The 26,596-nt window shown below is 42.5% G+C and overlaps 1 protein-coding gene across 3 annotated transcripts in view; it reads right to left on the minus strand.

Moving 5' to 3' along the window:
- Window positions 1-26,596, minus strand: part of MAPRE2 (microtubule associated protein RP/EB family member 2) — a 147,328-nt gene that overhangs the window by 110,322 nt on the left and 10,410 nt on the right. The window contains exons 1-2 of one of the 3 annotated variants that reach the window (XM_059724113.1): window positions 22,203-22,408; window positions 1,201-1,262 (exon numbers count right to left, since the gene is read on the minus strand). In XM_059724113.1, the coding sequence (XP_059580096.1) occupies window positions 1,201-1,262; window positions 22,203-22,286 (146 nt within the window). In that variant the 5' untranslated portion in view covers window positions 22,287-22,408. Of the gene's footprint in view, window positions 1-1,200; window positions 1,263-22,202; window positions 22,412-26,596 lie in introns of those variants that run through there. The other 2 variants (XM_019498586.2, XM_014606859.3) reach the window with 2 other exon arrangements.

Consider the following 26,596-nt stretch of genomic DNA (forward strand, 5'->3'; position numbering starts at 1 on the left):
AAAGTTCTTCTGGGCAGAGACCTATTATATTGTGCATGTTTTTAATATACTCTGTATATGTATGTGGCTAGCTATGCACCATAATATAACTTCTGATCTACAACACAAATCTCAAAGCAAGCTGTACCCTTTGTACGTTGCCGAGAGAAGATGCATGTGAATAGCATGCATTATGTTGTCAAAAAAAGAGAGCATAGGTTATTTATTTAAACAAGAATATTATATATTCCAATATCACTTGGGGCGGGGGGGAATAAGCTTTTAATTCAGACTGTGTAACAAGATAGACACTGGATAAAATACAATTTTAAAATGATCCAAAAGAGATGACAATTAACAACAATGCTTCCTTTATCAAAAAACATCCCCCAACCACCCTATGTTCAGGGCCCATCATTTCTCAAGTCTTTCTAAACATTGCCACCTTGTGGACCTACCACTAATTGTAACAGTTATCTCTGTCCTCAGCTGCTCCTACAGGCAAGTCTTATCATGCAATTTACAGCAATGGCACATTGGAGGCTAGATTAGACATCCAACAGACTCACTGAAAATAACTGACATGCATTAACCATTCAGAGTAGCACTTAAGTCAGCTCTTTTTCTCTGCTTAAAAGTTAGGAAGAAAACTTTTTTTTTTTTTTTAAACTGTTATAGCTGCTAGCATTAAAACAAAATAGTGGAGAAAGTGAGAAAAAGGAGAAATTGGGGAACAAAGAAAGAAGATGCAAGTGAGAAAAGATTCATCCTTTACCTATGGTTTCCTTCCTCCTCATTGCTGCTCTCAGCCAACACAGTTTTATTCATGCTACTTCTCAAGATGTCAGAGTTTTTAACCTCCCTCCGCCCCAAAAAAACAAACACACAAAACAAAAAACTCCCAAACATTTCTGGAAACAGTGACTGGGTTTGGAGCATCAGCTTCATTGTCTTAATTTGCATTGCTTGATTATAGAGCTATCAGAGGCACCAGATCCTTTTACCTATTCATTTTATGGTCATTCTTGGTGCAGAGAAATACAAGTAAGAATTGACATGCTAAACGCAACTGAACAGTTGCTTTGGTAAATGTTTACATTTTTTTAAATATCAATCAAATCTAAAGACAATCCCCGATTACTTTTTCATCATTCACAACGTACTGAACATTTTGTATTGTACACACATCTTCACATGAATACACATACACACAATACTTACTTTGAGCATCCAAGCACCTTCCCTGGTTGCCGGACTGAACTATTCCTTGCAGCAATTTGATACTAAAAAGGGAAAACATGACAGAATTTAGCTCAGTGAGGAAAGGGGGAAAAAATAAATAAATAAATAAATAAATACATTAATGAACAGCCTTTGTCTGCCTAGGGTATACAGCAATGTAATGGCCATGACGATTCTAAAAATGAAACAGAAGGAGAAGCCCTTCATAACAATAACTTAATTCAGTTAAGTTAACAGTGGCGCAGTGTCTGGTACATCTACACAACAATCAGATGTTCCTCTTGCATAGAAGTAAATCTATCAGGTCTCTTCCACAGGGCTGCATTCAGGGTTTATTCATAACAAAGCCACATTACTGCCACTTGTCTTGCCATGCCTTTTTTGAGCAATGGCAAGCACAACAAATTCGTGAGGATTGCATTACCTAGCAATGACCTTCCTGGCTACAGTCCACTTTTACAAAGAAATATGAACTGAAGGATCACCTACTCAGTAATGCTATACTATCAGGCAGTGGCTGCTCCAAAAGCTCTGTTTTATTTTTGGGGGGTACATAAAATGACCTAAGCTTGTGCAGCATTTTCTATATTATATGGTCCTATATGCAAAGGGAGTGTTGATCAAATACTGAAAAGTACCAAGGACAGCTTAAGGACGATTATTGTACAACTATTTTTTTCTCGGAACTAAAGTGGAAAGTTAAGATCCACTCAGAGGGCTTCTAAAGAATGCATTTCATTTCCTTTTCAGAAGATAAAAGCAAGACTGTTGCCTGTCTGATAGAATATGCTGCAGAATAACAAACACCAACATGGAAAACATTATTGACAGTGCACTCTAAAAAGGTCCTTTTATAACTGTATGAATCAAAAATCCCAATCTTTCCCATTTGTGCTTTCAGACTTCTACTAGATAGCCTACTGCTGATACTTTCTGAGGAGACCTATGCTGAAAGCTACCTGCCTCATAAAGCACCGAGATACACTGTATATTGGTAAGGATGTGGGAATTCAGCCAAATGGCAAAAGGGGTGAAGAGGAGAAAAGGAAACAATACTTCTTCCCCCCAAACAAACAAACACACAGAATTTTGCAATCTTTGAGGCAGGAATGTTCAAAGTTCAACATTCGGTGAAGTTCTACACACATATTTGACTATAAGTCAACCAACCTGATGAAGGGTGTTTGTGCCCAAAAGCTTGCTAAGAAGAATTTTTCCAGATATTTGAGTTGGTCTAATAAAAGCTATCAGATTTCCTCAAAGAACTTTGACTGTAATCAATGCTTGTTAACAGCATTACTTCTAGAAATAAATATTCAACAACATTTTAATGAAAGTAAAATAAAAGGGACTGGGAAAAGGAATGGGAAGAGAAGGGAGGAGAGACAAAGAATGAGAAACTCAAGGGGAAATGGAATAACAGTGAGAGAAGAAAGGCAGAACACACAAGGTACGGTAGCCTAGAGAAATGTATTGTAGCCTTATATCATCTACATTTCATCACACTGCACTGTCCCACAACAGTTAATTTGTAGGACTCAAAGGAAAGGTTATGGCAGAAAGTTGTTGACATGATCAGATACAAATGGCTTTTATTACTTTTGGTCATATATTTTTAAGAATGTAATGCCTCAAAAAGATATTTTCTTTGGAGTCTCAGCTCCTGCGTTCTTCTACTGTGCCTCAGTGAACTGAATGCTTCCCATTGTACCAGACAATTTTTTTTTTCCCCAAAGCACTGGGAATTTAATGCTGCATGATGCAATTCCTCACAGGACACTGTAATATGAAGTGACAGGTGATAACACCTTGCTAGAAATTAACCAAGCACGGTTTTGTATACCAACAGCACCATATATATATATTTTTTTTTAAAAACAATTGGGGGGAATTTAAAATAGGCCAGAAGTGCTGCCAAAAGCTCTCCTCTCACAGATTCACTGAAGTTTGGGGCTGGAAGGGACCTTGTGAGATCATGTCAAATAATCCCAGCAAGGTGCATGTGTCCAGTCTCCTTTAGAAGATCTCCAGGGCAGAGAAGTTTTTCCTTGTATCTAGCCTCAATAAATGAGTGGTTACCACAGGCATAATGGGTTACAGAATGGATAAACTCATCTCTATGAAGTATGAACTGGCAAACAGATTAATTGGACTACTTTAAAGATGACCAATACAATACTGTAGGTTGAGAATCCCACAGGAGTACGAGCAATCATAAGGAAGACAACTGCTAGCGTACTAGGAGCACGGCTATCATAATGACCGAGAATCTAGGGACAGACATTACACAAACAGTTTTAAGTGATCAGAAACTGATGTAAACTTGTAACAGAACAGATATTCAGTGCACATAAGCCAGTCTGAAAATGGCTGAAGCCAGTTTGAGATAAACCTGGTTTCAGTGAAATCAGATACCTCCAAAATCCCAGCATGCCCTGTGGGCTGGGCAGGGCTCTCTGCTCCACAGCAGGGCTGGCCCCTCCCCTCTGCTCCCTAGCTGCAGCTCTGGTAGACAGTGGGGTCTGCTGGCTTCCCCGTGTCTCCCTCCCCTTGCTCTCCCCCCACTTGCTACTTAAGCAGGGATTCCTTTCTCCGCTCTCCCACATCATGGACTGTAGCCAGCACGTGTTATGCTAGCTAATGCTGAGAGGTGTCTGTGCAAGGCAGATAGGACAGTGTAAGCTTAGGACTTTTTGGAGCTAATCAACAGGTCAGCTGGTAATATCCCTGCATTCCTTCCTTTGGAAAAAACTGTTTAAGAAGAACTTGAACTAATGAACAAGACTGTTTTCTGATGGGGTGCTAAATGTTGATAATAGAGCTGATAAATGCTCCAATATCAAGAGCATCCTGCCACGGCCTGGCCACACCCCCCTCAGCTCTGCCCTAGAAGGGAAGGGAGGGCTGCTTTAGGGCCTCCCCGGCTTCAAGCCTAAGTCACTGTAGACATTAGGGGTGTGTGAAGTGAGCCATATTCAATTTGGAGTGAATCGGGGACAGTGATTCAATTCATTTATTCGGATCACTGTCCCCGATTCAATTTGGCCAAATTGGGACCTGAAGATTCGATGCCAATTCAGAGAATCAGTGATTTGGCCATAGACACAGCTTTAAACATTTTTCTATACCTCGAGGTACTAGGCATGACTTGTAAATGTTGTGATACTGGGGCGGATGGAGCAACCCACAGGAGCGGAGGGGGCTCCCCCGTGTGCTCTGCAGCAAACATGGAAGTGGACTAGAAGTACTTTGGGTCCACCAGGGAGTGTGCAGGGGGAATCTCCATGCCCCCCTGGCTTGGCAATTGGCCATGGGGGGAACCCCAGGTGCCCTCCCAGACCCAGGAGGCACCAGTTGCTGAGTTGGAAGGGCTGGGGCTTTGCATGCTCCCCAGTGGGCCTGGAAGTGGACTGGAAGTGGTTCTGGGTCTGCTGCCAAGCATGCTGGGGTGCCCCCCTATGCTCTTGTGGGATGCTCCATCTGCCCCACCATCACAGCATTCATGGGCCACCTGCTGCCTTGAGGTACATAGAAAAAAAATCTTTAAAAGCTGTGTTTATGTTCAGATCACTGAATCTCTCTGACTCCAGATCAATTCAGAGAGATTAACGGGTCTCCTGATTTGATTCGGATTCAGAGATTTGGCCACTGAATCAAATCAGGGACCGAAACTCTGCACAGCCCTAGTAGGCATGTGGCTGCATTTTTTCAGTCCAGAGGGGATGTCTATATGGTTAGAAACTGATTTACCCTAGCCAGGTTAGACTAACCTGCAAAGATTGAATTGATTCAGGCTCAGGCTTTTTTAATGTCTGTCTCTAGCCAGAGTGTCTCCCCATTTCCTTGTACTCTGCCAAGTGTCTTATACTTTGATTCTAAGTGGTTTGGGGCACAGAAGTCTACCACATTTCCTTAAAGCACTTAGCTCAATGGGATTCTAGTCCATAAAGTGTGCTCCTAGGTGCTATAGTAATACAAATAATAAAACAAGAGAGCTTAATTTACCTCCTTTTGTCTCCAAAAACAGGCTGTCCTCATTTGACTTGGATCAGTTCACAGGAAAGATTGATGGAATCCATAGCCATCAGTTAACAGGAAGCATGTGACAGACCTTTCAGATCTCATTATGTCTCAGTAATTTAAAACACATTTTTGAACTGATTGTTTTGAATCCTTTCCAGTGCCCTAATTTCCCAGTCACACATTGGCATGAAACAAGTCTAGAAGATACCAAATACTTCCTCCCTTTGTTTTTAAAGCAAACAGCTCTTTGTAATGCCTAAGGAAAATGTCACACTTAAAACCAGGTTAGTCCTGCTTTGCACAGGAAAGCACAAAAAAAAAAGCCAGGCGTAATTTCTCACAAATGGACAGGAGAATCTCCCAGTGCTCCTTGCTAAAAGGATAGTTTTCCTTCTGACAGAGCAGACAGCCACTTCTCTTCCCTGGTGTAACATTATAAACTCACTAGGGGGGACCAGAAGGGTTTGGGGGAGACCTTGTTTCCCCTAGCGCCCCCTGGGATAACAAGGAATAATGGCCACAAGTTGTTGGAGAGTAGGTTTAGATTAGACATCCGTAAGAACTACTTCACAGTTAGAGCAGCTAGGATCTGGAACCAACTTCCAAGGGAAGTGGTGCTGGCTCCCACCCTGGGGGTCTTTAAGAAGCGGCTTGATGCCTACCTGGCTGGGGTCATTTGAGCCCAGTTTTCTTCCTGCCCAGGCAGGGTGTCAGACCTGAAGATCTGCAAGGTCCCTTCCGACCCTACTTCTGTGATTCTATGCATTTGCCAGAGTTTTCCAAGGTACCAATGCATATTTAGACAAAGCCTGGGTCAAAAACACAGAGCATTATGAATGAAGGCAATACCTGTGTTTTTGGTTAAATACAGACATTTGAGAGGTTAAATCAGTTTCAAAATGGCTGTCTGATTTAAACTGATGCCAACTTTACACTTATAGACCTGGTCTCAGTGACTGGCAATCAATCTAAACCTGTAACAGAACAGAAGGTGCTTGCACATAAACCGGTCTAAAAATTGCAGAACCCACTTTAAGATAAACCTGGATCTATGTAGTATCAGACTCATTCGGTTTAAGTCAAACAGAGCATGGAACTTCCATCTACTTCCCCTGCGCAGTCCTGTGGGTGGGAAAACCCAGCTACTGGTCCCAGTCCCAGGGCTGCTCTTTTCACATCCCCCCCTTTCCCCTCAGCCAGCCCTCTCAACCCCAATCTCACAAGCCACTCCAATGTTGTGCCCATCTTCAAGAAGGGGAGGAGGGAGGACCCAGGTACCTATGGGCCAATAAGCCTAACTTCCATCTCAGGGAAAATCCTGGAAAAATTCATTAAGGAGTCTATGTGCGATAGGCTTGCAGAAGGTAGGATTCTGAATGACAGTCAGCATAGCTTCATTGCAGACAGGTCTTGTCTATGGAACCTCTTTCTTATCCAGCTGGTGAGTCACCTGATCGTACAAGAACTGGTGGATATTGTATACCTCAACTTCCAAAAAGCCTTTGATCTGGTATCCCACAATGTTCTCATGAGAAAATTGGAAGATAGTGGGCTTAACAGGCGAAACAATTAGGTGGGTATGAAGCTGGCTGCGGGGTAGGACCCACAGTCCTAATAAATGGATCTGTGTCATCTTGGCAAGAAGTGGGCAGCAGTGGCACACAAGGGTTGGTGCTTGGTTTCATACTTTTGGATGTCTTCATCAATGATTTGGATGAGGGGGTGAACAGCTCACTGGCCAAGTTTCCAGATGACACCAAGTTATGGGGAAGTGTGGTCATGCTTGAAGATAGGCTACAGTTACAGGTGGACCTAGACAGGCTGGCAAGTTGGACAGATCGGAACCTTATGAAGTTCAACATTGAGAAACTTAAGGTGCTCCACTTCAGGACGAGCAACCCACAACACACCTACAGGCTTGGCGGCACCAAACTGACTAGCACCACTAGTGAAAGGGACCTGGCAGTAGACCACAGTATGAATAGAAGCCAGCAGTGCAATGCTGTAGCCAGCAAAGCAAATAATACTCTGTCATGCATCAATCGATGCGTCTCCAGCAAAACCAAGGAGGCGATTCTTCAGCTCTACTGAGCGCTGGCGAGACCGCAGCTGGAGTACTGTGTCCAGTTCTGGGCACCAAACTTTAACAAGGATGTGGACAAGCTTGAAAGAATCCAAAGCAGAGCCACCCGTATGATCAGTCTTAAAAGGCAAGCCATATGAGGAAAGACTGAGGGATCTGGGACTCTTCAGCCTGAGGAAAAGAAGGCTTAGAGGGGACCTGGCAGCAGCTTACCACTACACTGAGGGAATACATCAAGGGCTTGGTAGGCAACTGTAATGGCCACAAACTCCTGGAAGATTGATTCAGGATCAACATTAGGAAAAATGTCTTCACAGTCAGGATGTCCAAACTGTGGAATAAGCTCCCTCCAGAGGTGGTGCAATCTCCTACCCTGGAAATCTTCAAGAGGAGACTGGATAGTCATCTTGCTGTGGTCACCTGACCCCACCTGTCTTTCTGGCCTTGTGCACAGAACTGGACCTAATGATCTTCCAAGGTCCCTTCCAGCCTTACAATCCATTAATCTACGAATCCAGGTGCAGCTGTTTTTTTTAATCAGTGCTCGCCTTATGGAGCTGAGCAAGTAAGTCCCAGGGTGAGGGACAGGAAGGATAGAGGTGAAGGTTTGCTGGGAAGATCCTACCCCATCCTACCTGTGGGTCATGCCCGCTCCCCCACTGCACCCGTTGATCACCCGTGGAGAAGAGATTGATGTCATATATCTTGACTTCCAAAAAGCCTTCAATCTGGTGTCCCATGATCACCTCTTGGAGAAACTGGCCAATTGTCGCCTTGGGTCCTCCACGATCCACTGGCTGGAAAATTGGCTCTGTGGTCGGACCCAGAGGGTAGTAATTGATGGAAGTCACTCATCGTGGTGTCCTGTGACCAGTGGGGTCCCCCAAGGCTCTGTCCTTGGATCCATACTGTTCAACATCTTCATTAATGATGTCGACACTGGAGTCAGAAGCGGACTGGCCAAGTTAGCCGATGACACCGAACTTTGGGGCAAAGCATCCACACCAGAATATAGGCGGGTGATCCAGGCTGACCTGGACAGGCTCAGCAAGTGGGCGGACAAGAATCTGATGATGTTCAATGCCGATAAATGCAAGGTTCTCCACCTTGGGAAGAAAAACCCGCAGCATCCTTATAGGCTCGGTAGTGCTATGTTGGCTAGCACTATGGAAGAAAGAGACTTGGGGGTCATCATTGACCACAAGATGAACATGGAGCCTGCAGTGCGATGCTGCGGCTAGTAAAGTGACCAAAACACTGGCTTGCATCCATAGATGCTTCTCAAGCAAATCCCGGGATGTCATTCTCCCCTTGTACTCGGCCTTAGTGAGGCCACAGCTGGAGTACTGCGTCCAGTTTTGGGCTCCACAATTCAAAAAGGATGTGGAGAAGCTTGAAAGAGTCCAGAGAAGAGCCACGCGCATGATCAGAGGTCAGGGAAGCAGACCCTACGATGACAGGCTGAGAGCCCTGGGGCTCTTTAGCCTGGAAAAGCGCAGGCTCAGGGGTGATCTGATGGCCACCTATAAGTTTATCAGGGGTGACCACCAGTATCTGGGGGAACGTTTGTTCACCAGAGCGCCCCTAGGGATGACGACTAGGTCGAATGGTCATAAACTACTACAAAACCGTTTCAGGCTGGACATAAGGAAGAATTTCTTTCCTGTCCGAGCCCCCAAGGTCTGGAACAGCCTGCCACCGGAGGTGCTTCAAGCGCCTACATTGAACACCTTCAAGAGCAAACTGGATGCTTCTACATCCAGGTTGTGATCACTAACTTTGTTTCTTAAGTATTCATAGCATCCAACAAAGTAGGTTGGTTACCTAGGAAGGCTCATATCTCCCTCAGTCTCAAAGGTGCCACCGTGTCTTACTGTCTGCCTGTTTGTTAAGCAAGTGTCTGCTTTGCATGTTTGCCTGTAACAGCAGGTCATGGTAGTGCCTCTGCATAGAGATTAAAACAAACTCGGTATGTTTTGATAAGCTTTTACCAGGAAGCAATACATGCTCAGATTTTGGTTAACTAATTTGAAAGTGAGTAGAGTTGATCCGATTTCCCTTTTGGATCACACATTAGTGCTGTTTAATAAACATAGGAATTACATTTGAACACAGGATTAAATTTTCCTTGTGATGTCTTGCATGTCTTACAAGGAGGCAAGGCAAGTGGGATTTAAACAGTACCTTGATTTAGGAATGTGCTGAATTACTTCTTAGAAACTGAGCTGAAACAATATTTTAAACTTAATAAATATATGAATAGTTATTCATGTTATATTTAAAATGTCAAATGTTCTATTGCTTATAGAAGAAACGGAACATTTGCATGGGACATGGAAGCTAGTGAGTAAGTAGAGTTGAAGGAATGTGGCAAGTCAGCTCCTCCCAACAACTTGTCAATCCCAAGGAAATAAGCTACCCTTACATGATGGATGGTAATAACTACTCTAGCTAAGACTATTCAGTTTCCATTACACTCCCTTGTTTACATGCTTAGCCTCACAATATTTTTTTTTTTTTTATGACTAAAGTTTCTCAAATTAATCTGCCATAAGTTTTAAAAAGTTTGAGCAAAATTACTTTATTTTATTTTGGCTTGCAAAGGTTTAAAAAACATGAGCTTTGATATGAATTAGCTTTCTATTTAGAACAGGGCTACTGCAAAAAAAAAGTTAGAAATGTAACACAGGGTGTCTCCACTGTATATTAGAAACTCATTTTGCTAATATAATCACTTGGCGATATTTTGGAGTCAAAGTGATGCCTGGCTTCTGCTCCCTTGCGGTTGGTTCTACCACCCCTGGGCACAGTACAGCTAGGGTGGCATGATGGCTGGACTCTGCTTCCCAGCAGCCCTGGGTGGTGGCCAGCTCCTTCTGGCTGCTGCTGGATCCAGCCCTGCTGCCCACACATCCTGGCCTGTCTGCCCTGCACTCACTGCTGCAGGTGTTAGACAAAGCAGGTGGGCAGGGTCTCTATGAAAACTGGCCTGGGACCCAGACAGGCTGGGAGTGTTCAGCTGGGCAGATGGGATGGGCAGGGAGTGGCATCTGGGAATGGGGCGGTGATTGCATGGAGCCAGGACCTGAGGCAGAGCCACTATCCGCTGCCTGCAAATCCCCAAGACCTATCCCCATGGACAGAGGTATGCTGGGAATGGATTGTGGATCTGCCCCAGGCCCTGGCCCCATGCTGTCACTGCCCTGCAACCCTGGCCCCAGCCCTAACCTTGCCTGTCCATCCCACTCTTGGATGTCAGTCTCTGCCCACCCATGGGCTTATCCCATCTGCCAGGCTAAGTATGCCCTGCCTGTGTGGATCCCAGACCAGTCTCCATGGAGACCCCAGAATCACTGGGCAGTGATGGTACAGGGCTGGGCTTTAGGTAGAGCCACTTCAGGAGTTTTGGTGAGCTGCTGTGGGATGGAAGGGGTGCTGACTTGGCCCAGTGCAGCAACAGCACCCACAACAGCTCACCAAAGCTCCCTAAGTGATCTTCCAGCCCAAATAATTGCCCACCCCTAGCCTATATCCAGGTTCCTCACTTCATCAGTGAGTGCTCTTATCACTAAGCTATTATGCAAGAACTTGGCAAAAGTACACATATTCTTGATTTGAACTCAATGATGTCAGTGTGAGTTGTGTGCACTTTAAGAAAATCTAATAGATTGGGTCTCCCTTGGACTAGAACACCTGCCTGGATTGTAAAATGTAGCATAATCAAGAAAGAAGAGTCTAAGTAATTGAACTGGATCATTTCTGAACTGCTTCCAAAAGAGTCAAAAAAAGGGTACCAAATTAACTAAGTTACATAGTGAGTTGTGGCTGTTGGAACAGGGAAAATCTGGATTGTTCTTTCAAATTTAGGCACCTGTATTTCATCCAGAACCCTTTTATGTGCCTATGGAACCAGTCTAGGCTAACCCTTGGTCTTCAATTCTAACACATTAGTCAGATATTGGCCAAATTATGCATCCATGTCTACATGAGTTTCCTGCAGTCACCTAATTAGCTCTGCAGTAAACATCTCAGCATCTATGCAGGTGGCCCTATTAGGCCACAGAAAACTAACTGGCTCCGAAGCAAGCTAGTACTTGCTTTTACAAGTACTATCCTGCTGTAGAGTTTGGGTGTTCAGAAACACATGTAGATGCTGATGATGGGGCTGGCTGGGGCACAAGGATGCTTCAGTGCAGAGGCTGCCTGCTGGCTAGACCCACATGGAAGCACCCTTATGCCCCTGCCATCCAGGGCTGCTCCAACCTAGCTCAATATGCGGCCATCTTGGGCACACGTGTATATGTAGTTCCCAGAAACAAACTCTAGTTTGATAACCTCAATAAACTGGAGTTTATTGCTGTGTATTACTATGCACATGTAGATGCACCCACGAAGTCTTCAAGTAGGTAGCTTAATTATAATGCAATGCCCTAATTAACTTCAGCTTTGTAGTATACTGTAGAACTGGGATTTATTTAAAATAAAATGAATTTCAAGAATTAGTTTCTGCAAGAATAAGATTGCACAGTTAAGAGCTTGGAGGGCCAGGGGAGGGAGAAAACTACAAGAAAAAGACACGTTTGTCCCGGGAAAAAGTAACCATGGAATGCTACCACCATTCTGCCCACAAATCTACATTTCGACCTGCATTTGATCATCTAACCCATCAAAAAGACAGTCCTGTGGTCCAGCACTAGGCTGATATTTTGAACATGTGGATTTTATCAACTACCTCTACTTCAATTTCACCTGGGGAATACCGAGGCATAATTCTCCCCTCTGTCATACGGTATTCACTTAAGACCCAGTTCCCTACTGTTCCAAACTTATCTTGTGTTCCCTTGAGCTAAATCCACACGTGTATTATGATGGTCAACATCACAAGGTCTAATTTTTAGGCACCTGGCTCCAACAGTGAGATACACAGTTCTATGTCAGGTGATGAAAACCCCTATACTAAGCACGAAGCAGCTGTGGTTGCACAGAATGGGATCCACAAGAGGTAGCAGCCATAAACCAGCCAAGAGAAAGTTAGGAGAGGGGAATATTTGTAATTTTACCTCTGTCCAGGGCTTAAGGACCAAACATGTACTGCTATAGGGCAGCCCTTTTACAGCCCCAAAACCCTCTCTTATATTTGTCCTTTCACAAAAGTAAAGGATCAACCTGTGATGTTTAAGACACAAGCAGATTATGAGGTGCTAATGTCCACCTTTTTTAATATTTTAGTCTACAAGTGGCAGGTACACAGTGATTAGAACACTCACTTGAAAAAGAGGAGACTGGGGTTATAATCCCTGCTCCAAAGACTGTTAATCCCAAAATCATTTACTTCCTTTGGAGCAGGGATCCAGAACCTAGAACTCCTCTCTCCCAGATGAGCGTCCTAATCACCAGGCTAGTCATACTTGCTTTTATGCCATCTCTCCTTGACCTAGTGAGTCCCGAATTATTTTATGCAAAGTATCTCAGCTTCAACAGGAGTGGAACATGCCTTCATCCCAGAACAACATTTACACAAGTGGTTTGATGTACTTTCCTGGGTGGCAATGCAGTGAGGTCTTGCCATCTTGGGTGAGCACTCAACCAAGAGATCTTATAAAAGGAAGGCACCACTGTCTCACACCTATTGCTCCTCTCACCAGTCAGAATGTTAGGTATGTCTTCAGTACACCTACAGAACAGGAACCTTCAGAGCACTTGGTATACCCATGCTGCCCTTCAAAGACAGCAAGAGTTTTGGAAATGAACTAGGTAATACCACACACAAACTTAGAAACCTCAGAGGTGACAGGGGTTTGGAGGATTACTCTTGGACTTTAGCTTAAATTCCAAATATGTGCCGAAATTAGAAGCCCAAGTCCCTTTGTAGATACAGATCTTGGGAGAATTGAGAAAGTATCCATCTGCAAAATGGATAAAAAAAAAAAATGCTGTTATCCCCCTCTGGAGTGTTGTGAGGATAAATACATTGAAGACGGAATTGTTTAGACACTCCACTAATGGTGACCATACCAAGAACTAAAACATTTTTGGTGATATGCAAGAAGGTAAAAGCCAAGCTTCCCTGATCTCAGACCAAGACTGCAGACAGAAAAGGTGAAAAAGGCTCTTTTTTTTATTTTTTTTTTTAGAACTTGGAACAAGAGAAAAAAAAAAAAACCAGAAGAAAGCTACAGCATGTAAGTCACTTATGAGAGCAGAATTTTAAATTTGTATGTGTAGGCCTTGTTCTGCCTCCTTCAATTATATCAGCACAGCTTCTAAGATTCGCATAACTTAAATATATTTGTCAGCTTCAGGTATAACATTGAGAAACTGCATATGATCATATTAAGAGATAGTGAGGACAACTTTTCATCATAATTAACCTCATTATCTCTTTAATAATGGTAAATAAAGTAGAAACAGGTTGATATAAGACTGTCCATTCAAACAAGGGGCGGGGGGGGAGGAAGAGAGGGAGAGAATAGCTGGTGTTTAAAATTTGCTCTGCGAACTGCATCTGTAAACTATGTTTCCTCACAGTGGCAGTAGTGAGAAACTGATGGGAACTGAACCATTTGAATTCTAGAGAAGCACCACAGTGCTCTGCTCAGGCTCAAACTGAAGACGCCACGATTCTTCTCTGTTGAGTGGAAAAGGATGGGAAGGAAAATAAGAGGGAATCCTATAGGATTCTACAAATTTCAGGTTGAATTTAAATCCCTGAATGAGTTCTTAATGCAGAGAGCTTAGCACTGCCTTATTAAAATCCACTGTGAAAATTAGTTTCTGCATTCTCCACCAACCATGACGTTACTCCTACCTCTGCCTTTCCTAGATGTCCCATCCTGTACCAGCCAAAGCAAGCAAGTATATGGTCACCACTTAAAAATAGGTAATCGCTGCATTCACTGTGCCAGTTATTTAAAGGTATTTTTTATAAGCAGTTCTTTCAATAGTGGAGAAATAATAGAAACAAAAACAGGAAAGATAAAAAATGAAAATTCAGAAAAAGCAAAAATTTCACCACTGCACCTGTCTCTCACAGGCTTCTCTAGAGAGTTAACAACTTTTATACCTTGCCTGTTTTTCACATCTAAGAAACAAAGTTAGTCCTTTTCCCTGAATGGCTAGACAAAACTGAGTCCTACATGGTAGAGAAATTTATTATATGATTCAAGTATATTTGCTGTTTTCTCATTTATTTTAGAGCAGTGTCTCTTAACCTTTTTGAAATTAAGGAACCCCTCATTGGAGAAACCCATCCATAACAAGTTGTGAACTGACTGGCACCCAACTTCAATATCTACTTTATATATGCAGTGCTTACCTCCCTGCAGAGGGGCCAGGCAGTGGGTGTGGAGAACAGCCAGGCAGGGACAAGCCTGACTTGAACTTATCTGCCCAGCACCCTGGTTGAGAATCACTGGTTTAGAGAGTCTAGTTTCCCTGAAAACAGCAGAAAAAAAGAGAGCAGACAGCTTCCTTGTTCATATCCACTAGTCTGCCACTTCAGCAAACTTTGCACCCAAAGATCCACCCCTCTGTTTCCTCTCAGAATTACATAGTCAGCTTCTCTAGGCTCCTTACCCAAGACACGGACTACAGCAGATATCCTATAAACCTAGTCCCTGCAACAGCAACCAGGTAAGCCCAGATGCATGTGTTAGCTCGGATCTCCTGTGCAGCCTAATGGCTTGAGTGGTAGCCCCCATATCTTCAGCTGTGTTTTTAAACAATTAAGATCCTTAACTGCACTCTACTGAGCCTGAAAGGATGCTGGCACACCTGTTGGCTTCATAAAGCTCTCCAATTGGTCTTGGATCCAGAGCTACCATGATGGAAGCCATTAACTCCTCTCAAGATAACAATTTTAGTAAACTGTTGTACATATAGCCATGTATACACAGTGTTTACTAAACATGTCTATGTATGAGCATAAAGGCCTCAACTTGGAGCCCCTTGTTTCCTATATGTTTATTCGTATTAGAAAACTTTATCTTTTAAGCATTACTCATTTGTTATGGCACGTTCTTTAATGAGGTGTTCCACCTCAAATCTTGAGCAACATTGTAATTTTTAAGTCTCCATAAAAATGTCTTTGGACAGCTCAACAGCATGCAAAAACAGATAAGCAAGTTGCACATATGTATCGTATTTAAAATTTTCTCCTTTTTGGGAGCATGGCTTAATTGAATTAAAAGTTAAGCAAAACAAAAGCCTTGGACTACATTTTCCCCCCCAAGATTGCTCCATCATAGACTGTTCATTCTGCTCAGTCACTCTCCTCCCTTCTACCTATGGTGGAAACAACAAGCCACACCAGTCATGAGGAGTCAACAGGAATCCAACATCTCCCCAAGGGTATTGGAACCCTGGAACATAAACTATGTTACAAATAAATACATCTTGTAGTTAACAAGATGAGGCAAAGGGTCAATGTTATGCAATATTTCTAGGGATAGGAATTGTAGTTCCTATAGAATTGTAGTTCCTGGCCCAGTAGACATTTAGTTTGTGTTCAGACAGCTGAAGTCTTAATGGCAACCCTTTCTAAGGGTGTGTCACAGTTTCCTCTTGAGTGGAAATATCTGGCAGCTTAATCAAACAAATCCTTGATGCCTTACACCCATTCAGATAGTGCCAGTGCCATCATTTTGCCTCAACATGTTAGTTTATGTCTCCTTCTCACGGTAAGCCGTCAGGCTTTCAAGACCTTTGTGTCAAAACACTTATATTTTTGTCAGCATTCACTTTGCCAGTTGTTTTCACATGACAAATAGACATTGAATTTTCTAAATATGAAAATACTGAGAGATTCTGAATGAGTTGACATTAAGCCCTAGAAGCCTCACCTCTAACATAAAAGTTATGGTTAAGAAGCACACTTTTCCTTCACAAAAATACCACTGTATCTTCTCTAAACACAAAGGCCCTGGCTTAATCTGGCCATTCCAACATAGGATCCTTGTTTGCAAAGTTAGATCTTCTTTGCTTATGAATGGCATATGCGACATCTACATTGATTTAACAGTAGCTTTCAGATAAGTTAAGAGATCATTAATTTCAGAAACCCAACTTGTTGTTTCTCTTAAAAGATTGTATAGAATTTTGAAAAGCAAAACTCCACATTTCTTTAGTACGCCCAGTAAGCAATGAATGCCAGGACATACATGTTCATGTCATATGCATTAAGTACAGCCATCTGGTGACACTGCTAGGTAAGAATCTGACTCTGGAAATAGTTTGTATATTTACAGGAGAGGGATAAGTATAACATTCTATAAATCACTGTAACCCCTTGTCTTTTGTAACTCTCCAAACTAGGATATGCAAAGGCATAGCCAGCTCATTGAGCACCCAGGGATGTGGTGAGGGGGCAGGCTAGCTACTGCATGGGAGGGAAGGGAAACAGACTGACATGGGTGCGGGGAAGGGAAGGCTTACCTTGCCATTCTGCTCACTCCCCACCTCCCAGATACAAGCTTGGTGAAGTCCTGCCCTTCCTGGCTCCTACAGCCAGGCAGGGGCAGTGCAGGGCTGTCACAGCAAAGGCTCTTAGTAGAGGGGGGATCCCGTCCCATCCCCCCCACTCACTCCAATCTAGTTAAGCTACTGATGATATGCTGCTTGTGATCATCCACAAGTGTACAGCCCTCACTTTGATGGTGTCTCTTAAGAGCCTATAGAGTGAAATGGTTTGCATTAAATTCTACCAAGTAGCCCAATTTAATTTTAATCAGACAACTGATTTTCATGAAATACTCTGGTCAATCCATTTTTAATGTAATGCCGAAGTCATGAGCAGTCTACAAGTGACAAATGCTGTGAGTAGGTGCTGACTACTTAGACTGAAAACTTTTATAGCAAGCACTTCACAAAGTCCCTCACACACAGCCCTGACTGAGTTCTTCCACCTGGACACTCACCAGCCTGCCAAGCTGTCTCATCTCACTGGAACCCATATTCTCTTAAGGTTGCTTTGGTCTGGGTAGATTTTAGCAGTGTGACATCCCCCCACCACACACCCCTTGCTTTTTCAGATCCCTTTATGGGAAAAGGGATTATTAATCTTCCATTGGAAATTGGGGCTTACAGGCCCACTTCATAGACCTCCAAAAGCACTACTGGCCAAATGACATTCCCCATTGGTTTAAGTGTCCCCTTTCTCAAAGCTCCAAATTTGGGGGTCTTGGACTTAGTTTTCCTCTTCAGAAACGCATGGTAGTGAAAAGTCCTTACATAGGATGCTAAAGCAAGTATAAAAGAATGTTCCAGGCAAAAAACTCATCAAGGTACAAGTATATATTTCCCTGCTCCACTTTCTTAACCACTCTGGAGAGTTCTTTGGACACATGTTGGAGCTCTCTGAAGAGTCCAGTATCCTCTTTCTATGTTCATATAACCAGATCTCTCAGGTTTTAGCAAGTAATCAGGACTTCCATCCTCCTGCTACAAAAAAACATGCTCCTTTGATTCTTTCTCCTGATCAAAGCCTCTTGCTCCATTATGAAATTCCCTTAAACTTAACATATCCCATCTTTAACTCCTGGTTCCTTATTCTGTTGATGGGGACTTTCCTGTACCCCAGATCTCCTTCCTGAAGACAAACTGGCTTCCCTCCTTAGCATATTTTTTGTTCAGTGGCAGGAAAAGTCACTATATGCCATCAACTAGTTTTCATCTCTAGTCTGTAGAATAAGTGTCACAGTTTTGATAGATGATGGCAGGCAGTGAGAACTTCATGATTTCAAGGATTCTGACCGAGGACTTAGTTTTTAACTTACAAAAAAGTCTCCCCAAAATATCACACAAAAGCTCTCAATTAGAAAGGCAGAAGAAAATGAAGTCTGTATTAGAAGAAATGTCTTTTAAGATATAATATAAGGATTAAAACACAAAAACACAAACCCCACCAACCTATGCACTTTTACTTCCCTCACTGAATTGAATGAAGCATAGTATGAACTTGCAAGACAAAGAGAAACATGTAAAATGGTGATGAAAGATTTTTAATTAGTTTGTAGGGAATACTGTAACTAGTCAGCATTCCCTCCAGCCCTTCTGTGCGACTTATTGTCTTGACAGACAAAAAGCAGTACCAGTAGCTACTCGTTCCTTTCAAATAAAGACAAAGGATACCACTCCTATCAGCGAGACAAACATTTCTTGTTGCCCAGCAAATCCTCAATTCCATAACCCACATAATAAGTTCCCTGTCACTTGACAAGTGCATCATAACATTTCTCTGTCTGTTTTTCCAGCATGTTCGTGTGTCATTTATAGTCTATGCATCACAATAAAGGGTCTTATTGCTCCAGAGCTGCTATACTGTTCTAAATATGCAGGTTATGCATATCTTACTACCACATACTTAAACTGATGTGGCTTCCATATGGTTGGCAAATATACTTTGCAGACCTTTTTGGTTGAAGGACATTTTGCAGGAAGACTGGGTCACTGGCTGGTTTAGAAAAAGTGTGTTTTTGTTTTGTTTTTTTTAACCGGTTCTAAATAGTCTTAGTTGTTCTGTAGTTTTAGCCACAACTTCTTCCATAAAGTTCAGCAAGATTGAATTTCAGCTGCCTACAGTCTGATGCAAATATTTACTTGTCTGCAAAAGTAGTAGATAAGAACTGCAATCAAAGTTAACAAAACAAAACTAGAAACCAAGCCAAAAAAGGGCCAAAGGCAGTACTAAACAAAAAAATCCTCTCTCTGGTTCAGTGATCCTTGTATTAATATAGGAGACCTGGAGTGATGGCTGGGAAAGGTTTTATTTTTGGAAGTAACCTTAAGCTTGAATCCAGAGATAGTTTTAGGATGTGAAACCTTTCAGAAACCAGAAATATGAAGGACCTGTTTTCATCATATAGGTGTATCTTTATAGGCAAGTACTTAAACAGGTCACCTGATTTTCAAAGGTGCAGCACACATACCCAGTTTCCACTTAAGAAGTCAGCTCAGTATTTTGACCATCAAGTTACCACAGCTGTGAAAATGGGGCCTATAGCAGTGGTGGTGGCAGCTGCCCAGGCAGGGCCCTGGCATGCTCAGTGTCCTGGGCTGCAGTGGGAACAGAGTCTGAGCTGGAATGGGACAGGTGGGGGGCAGAAGCCGTAGGTAGGGTGGGCAGACAGGCAGCAACTGCCTGTCCCCCTGCTGGCTCGTATTTAGTTCCAAGACAAGGGGCTTTTTTCCTCCTCCTGTTAAGGGAGGGGAAGTGAAGAGGACCCTCACCTTGGAATTGAGTAAATATAGTAATTTATTATTCTTCTCACTGCCTGTCACCTACAAAATAAAGCTCACCCTCCTGCAATCAGTCTAAAGTTACCAGCTATCATTACCCACTTGGTACTTTTTCAAGCAAGCCTGTGCTTTCTCCCAAAACAATATCCTTTTCCTTAAAATTCTCCTTTTCAGTGATACCTACAAAAGACCTTATGTTATGCTACTAGTGAGCTGAGATTGCTGCCTCTCATGCTGACCAACAAGAGACATTTAGTACAGATTTTAAGAATTGCCTAGTTATGACAGTATTTAAGCACCAGAGCAGATTACCTAGAGAAGTTGTGGAGTCTTCAGCACTGGAAGTTTTAAAGAGCAGGTTTCACAAACACTTAATGAGATTGTTTAGATAGGGATGAGACTGCCTTGAGCAGGGAGATCCCTTCCAGCCCTGTTTTTTCTTGTGTTTCTTGATACTTTGGGGTTATGCAGATAGGTTATTTGCAGTCATTTTTAGATATGTTGCATTTGTTTTAGTCAGCCCTTAGATAGTGACTTCACTCTATCCAGTAGATGCTTTTAAATTGATATACACCTCATATGCTTGAGCTGCCTGTCTTTCTGTTCTTTTGTCTTAAACTTGGATTGTAAGGTCTCCAAAGCAAGGAACTCCGCCTCTGTTACCCCAAATCTGTAAAATGTGGCCCTGATGTCTGACTTTCGTTCCTAGGTACTACCATAATATAGCAGAATTTCAGTTAACCAGAATAACTGGTACCAAAACCCATTCATAAAAAAACCAAGCTGTTCAGTTAATAAAACAAGCATTAAATGAACATTAAAAAAAAGTATATGTCTTGCATATATTAGTTTGTTGCATATTTTAATTTTTCACTTCGTTCTTTTAGTGTCCATTGTTCCCAGGTATACTGCACACCACATAGATTGGCAGCACATCTTACATTCAGATAACTGGTGTTCAAATAATTGCCTCTTTACTGTACAGACAGCAACTAGAAGAGTATTCTCAAAGGAAACTCAGTACAAATATAAGTCAGGAGCTGTGTTTAGCCAGATTTATTAAACTTTCTTGCAAAAAATCTCTATGATAGAAATGTTCTATTTTATTTATGCTGAGCAGAGAAACAAATCAGGAGAATCACCAGATGTTATTAGAAAACACCAGAGCTAAACCCCTGCCCAAAACAGAGCAGTGGCACCTGGTGGAGCAGGATGTTTCTTGATCATTTGGTTTTAGTAGTTTAACAGGTTGGTGGATGTCATCAACTCAAGTGCAGGTACCTGTTCAGGGTGTGGATGGGAAAATATTCATAGCTTGGATGAGGAAGAGTGGGTGGGAAAGCTCTCAGCTTAGAAGGACAGATTGCTTATCACTAGAAGTTTCATGAGTTAGGAAAACTAGGACTGGATGTTGGGGCTTTGCTAGGATATGAAAACAGAAGGGGTTGTTAGCTAGGATAAGTCAGTTTGAAGGTACCTATGAAAGAATGTAAGAACATTTTCCAGCTGAAAGTGAGATAGCAACGTTTCTCACCTCACAGCTACAAGAGGTCAGAAGCCAGTAAGAGGCCAGGAATAATGGATTAGTTGCTCTAAGAAGCTCAGTTGAGATATGTTTACCCATCAAGATGCATGGGTGGAAGAGGGGTCGTCTGAGCATGAGGGACTGGTAATTAATAGTATGTTGCTGAGAAACTCATTACAGTTGTGTACATGCCTAGTTACCTCACCTTTCCAAGTAGCCTGCATTGCTTCCAACTATGTTGCATTACTTAAAAGGTCCTGCTGCTGGGTGATATTATTAGAATTGACACTTTATATTTTGGGGTGTCTTTCTACTCAGTTTGGAATATCCCATAATACACAGAGATGGAGCATGCATGAAACAGAACTACCAGGAAAATCCCCCCACAAACACAGGATAGCACAACCTATTTCAGAAGTACTGAAGTCACTAGATCCCCACCAGGTAGGGAAAGATAGCAAAGAGAAGTATCAATATTATGATAAAATAATAAACTATAAAAAACTTCCTTACTGCAAGTGTGATGATTATTGGGTATCTGAGTTAAAGAAATAAACTGCTGGTTGAAGACCTTTGGTCAAAAGGGCTCAAGTCAGAAACTATTACACACAGGAATAATCAGGAATGTATAATCAGGAGACTACAGTACTGCAAGCCAAAGTTATGACAGTTCCTGGGTGTATCAAAAGACCTGACTAAGGCAGGGCAATTAAGCGCAGCACTACATTTCCTATTTGCACAGACATACTTATTAACATTGCCAAACAGCTACATAATTACCAAAACTACATCAAGTTGATTTGGTGATGAGGCTAGATGTTATGTTAGCTCTCCAAATCAGTAGCCCCAAAAACTCAGAGAGGACACCTGGGAAGTAGTAACTCCTTGTAATAACATTCAACTGAAGTGCATTTTAGCTTAGTTTTGCCCCACCTGCGTTAGATTTACAGGCAGGGAGGGTTACAGAGTAAAGAGATAATTACACATGGCAGAAAGAATAAAGACTTGTAAAATATTGTACAAGAAAGTTTAAGTTGCATTTGGCTCTGTAAAAACTAAGGATTTAAATTATTTACTATTAACAAACAAACTGAACTGGTAAACTCTATGACTTACCTTGCATTGCTGATTGGTGGAGGTATTCAAGGAGTTATTTAGAGATTCATCCCCACTATAAGAAGCTTTCTGATGCTTTAACATGAGAGCAGTGGATTATGGCAGTAGAAAGAGGTAAGAAAAAAATAGCCCAATGCAAAAAGAAACTTATCCCAGACTTGTAGATTTTCCTTAGAAGAGGGCTTTACTTAAGTCACCTTTTATAAACCTGATTATGGGCACAGCTAAAACCCTAGCTCCACCCTTAATCCCACCCAGCATTTGGGAGAACCTATGAAAAAAAGCTCTGGAGGGATCACATGTCTTTTATGACCTTATTACATAATTGTGTTATTTAGAAGGGAGTGGACAGACAGCTTATGATTGCTCTGTGTACTAACAGAAGCACTTTGGAAGGTGTAGGATTAAGCTTTGAGATTTTACTATTTGTATTTCTTTAGTTAGTTTATAAAAAAAAATCTTGAGGGTAGGTGGGTAAAAAGAAATATAGCTGTAGCTATCTGGGGTGGATTTTATAGTCTGGTAACTTTCCATAACTGTTTAAATACTTACTGCAGCTGTTTGTAGAGCTCTACAATCACCCTGAGTGGAAGAAGCCTCATAAACAAGAGAAGGACTTTGTTATTTTAGTAAGCCCCCATCTCTATAGTTTACAATATGAGCAAAGTTGTTGGCATGCAGTTTTGGAATCATTGCACTGACCTGGCTTGAGAGAAACAATTCAAAGATAGCTACATGTTTCCTACCCTGATTTAGCCATCCCTGGTAAAAATGGCATCTTCTGGCTTTTTAAGACACAACACAAAAAGCAGAAAACAATTTGGTTATTGAGCCAATGATTCCTCAAACTTACAAATAACTTAGACCACATGCCACATACTGCTTTAGTGCATAGGTTACATTGCAGTCCTGTAGATGGAACTTGCTGACAGTTAAAAAAATAAATAAATTTTAAAAAAAAGCATTCAAGAGGCAGCTATCTGCACTGTCTGATATCTTCAACTGTGTTTTATTTATTTATTTTATTTTATTGAATAAGTGAGGTCATGCTGTCATTTTTGCATGAGCTGGGGTGTGAAATCTGAGTTCCTTGGCTGCTTGGAAGGATTCCAGTTCCACTTCTGCTGTCTCTAACTATCGTCTGGTATGCTTTCAAGGGAACATTTAAGAGACTCTGTAGTTAACAAAACATGTACGAGTAATGGCTATTATACCCAACATGTTCTAAATTTGAAAATTTATTAATTCATGTTTCTTTATTGATATGAATGGATGAGCTTTGTCACTAGAAGGGTCAGCTAGCATTTATTAAAATAAAACTATATGTGGGAAGAAAAACATGCAAGATGGGGATCATCTGTTACACGGGTCTTTAAAACTGAAAATATGTTAATGGGCATTTTTAGAGCTAGACAATTAAACTTGCCACTCCTCCTTTCCCCTAATAAAACCTACAGCATAAAATGTCAGTTGGAAAGAAAGGAAATCCTTATGACAACAGGAAGTCCTGCTACATGAGCTATGGTCTGAAGTTTTATGCATTTATTTATTTGATTTGTATACCACATTTCCACCAAAAGGCTCATTTGACTAACATTACTTCTGGTATTCTGTCACGTGGACAAAATTAAGCCAAACACTTCAAACTTAATTTCTTACAGCAGGTTTGGTCCAGGTGAATGGCAGAGTCATATGACAGAAGTATGAAACCGTATGACAGAACTCAGAATCGTATGAAAGGAACCTTAGGGGCCATTTAGTTCAGCCCCCTGCACAGATAGAGGATTCACTACTGCAAACCATATGCCTATTCAGCCTTTTCTTAAAGATCTCCAGTGAAGGAGATACCACAGCTTCCCTGGGTATTATGTTCTTTTGTCCTTCTGCCTTTACAATTAGGAAGCTCTTCCTGAGATGTGATCTAACATTGCTTCTCTGTCATTTAAACTCTATAGGCACGTCTACACTTTGCCATATGGTGATGTTGCTACAGTGCCATGCTTTAATACTTTCTTTTGGAAGTACTAAAGCATGGAGCAGTATGGGTGATACTGTACTGTACATGCAGTGCACAGTGAGATTTCACTGCTATGTTGCTATAGCGACACTATGCCAGGGGAGCACACCACTATAGCGACATAGCTGGCAATCACATGTAGACCCACATGATCGCAACACTGCCATAGTGTGCCATACGGTGATATAATGCATCTCCCGTGTCACCATAGGGCAACATGTAGATGCATCCTTTGTGTCCTGACCTCTGTGGCAAAGGAAAAATTTCTTCATTTTTTTCCATGGCAACCTTCCAAACTAAGCATACCTAGTTCCTTCAACTTGTCCTCACATGGCTGACATTCCAGCCCCCTTATCTCTGTCACTTCCCTCTGGATCCTTGACATTCTTCTTAAAGAGAAGCAACTTAGATGGACATAGTACTCCAGCTGAGGCTCAGCCAGCACCAAGGAGAGTGGCACTAACACCTGTGTTTGGCATACAATATTTATATTAATACAACATAAATTGCATTTGTTTTGTGTGTGACAGCATCACACTGATGACTCGAGTGGAGTCTGTGATCCACCATGGTCTCCAAATCCTTCTCATCAGTGCTCCTGCTATCCGAGTTATCCCCTATTCTGCACTTGCATGTTTGTTTTTTCTTCATGTGCAACACTGAATTTCTGAAAATTGTCTCTGAGTTTAATTTTATGGTCTATAGCCCAGCACTCTAATTTATCAAGATACTTGGAAATTTAATCTTATCCTCCCTTACATCTCCTCTGTAGCTTCACATCATTTGCAAATTTGATTAATATAACTTTTTATTCTTCATACAAATCCTTAATAAAAATTTTAAACAACACTGGGCTCTATTCCACCTGGAATGCCAACTGAGACTTCCTGCCAGTCTAACACTAACTAAGGAGTTGCACTTTACTTGAAGTTATGCAACCAGGTATGTGTCTACCTAAGGGTTATTCTATCGAGCCCATCTTTCCCTAATTTAGTTATGAAAATAACACATAGAACTGTGTGAAAGATATGTCCAGGTACCTTATATCCAGGGATCCAAGTTTTCCGTTTCCCATGGAAAAACAGAGAAAACCTGACTGCCCAGCCGCTGGCATGTGGACCGTGAGTGGCACAGTAGTGGCCCGAGTGGGCTACATGACTCCATTTGTGGCTTCCCTGAAAGACCGATACTGTGCTGCTCTGGGTCCACACGCCATCGGCTGGGTAGGCACTCCTGTGGGAAGCTGGCTGGGGGCTGAGAGAGTGGGGAGGTGTTGGGGAAAGCCCCACATGGAGTGCCTGCCTGGCCAATAGCACATGGATCTGAAGCTGTGTAGTACTGGCCCGAGCGAGCGCTGCACCTCCATATGCAGCTTCCCTGAAGGGCCAATACCACGCTGCTCCAGGTCCACGTGCTGCCAGCCGGGTGGGCACTCCATGCGGGGCTTTCCTCGACTCTTCCCTGCTCCCTCAGCCCCCAGCCAGCTTCCCACAAGAGTGCCCCCCTGGCTGGCAGTGAGTGGATCCACAGTGGTGCGCTACTGGCCCTTCGGGGAAACCACACACAGCATGCACCTGCCATGTCCCCGCCCCCCCGCATGGACCTGCACCCCCAGATCTCCACTGCCACCCAGGAGTGCACGCTTCTGCCGGAAGCTGACCCTGTCCCTGCTGGAGCTCACAGCAGGCAGGCAGCAGTGGGGGAGCCGGCTCCATGCTCCTTCTGCTGTAGCACCTGCTGCCTTCTGTTGGGGACAGGGAGCTGCAGACCTGGGTCCCTGGCCCCATAGCCCTGGCAGCTGAGAGCCCCCTCTGGCAGGGCTGGGGAGTTGTGAGGGGAGGGGAGTGAAGGGCATGAGCAGGGCCAGGTGGGGCTTTAATCATAGTTTTTGGGGTTTTTAAATCAGAGATTTTACAATTTTTTTTAATCAGGGAAAACCAGGATCCCTGCTACCAAATGCTCCTCATTTCACCAAAACAATTACACCAAAGGAGGAAATCAAGTTGGTTTGGCTCATTTGTTTTTAAGAAATCCACATTGGCTGCTAGTTATCACTCCTTCATCTTCTGTATGTTTCCATATTTATGGTATTAAAATTTGTTCCTGTAGCTTCACAGGTATTGAAGTCAGGCTGACCAGTCTGTAACTCCCCTTTCAAAGGCAGGTTCTTCTCTGCCTTTCAAAGGCAGAGAAGTGTAGACCCATGTTTCCTTCCATCTGAAAGATCATAACCTGACTTTTGACAGTATCTGAGCTACAAGTCAGAAGTTAAATGAACTGTACAAATACTTCATTTTGTGTGCCAAGTGGTGATTGGGAGGAGGGTGTGGGTAGTAGACTACATCCTATTGAACTGTCTCTTCTGAAAAACTAAGCA

This window comes from Alligator mississippiensis, chromosome 3, assembly GCF_030867095.1.
Source record: "Alligator mississippiensis isolate rAllMis1 chromosome 3, rAllMis1, whole genome shotgun sequence".
In the NCBI taxonomy this organism is placed as follows: domain Eukaryota; kingdom Metazoa; phylum Chordata; order Crocodylia; family Alligatoridae; genus Alligator; species Alligator mississippiensis.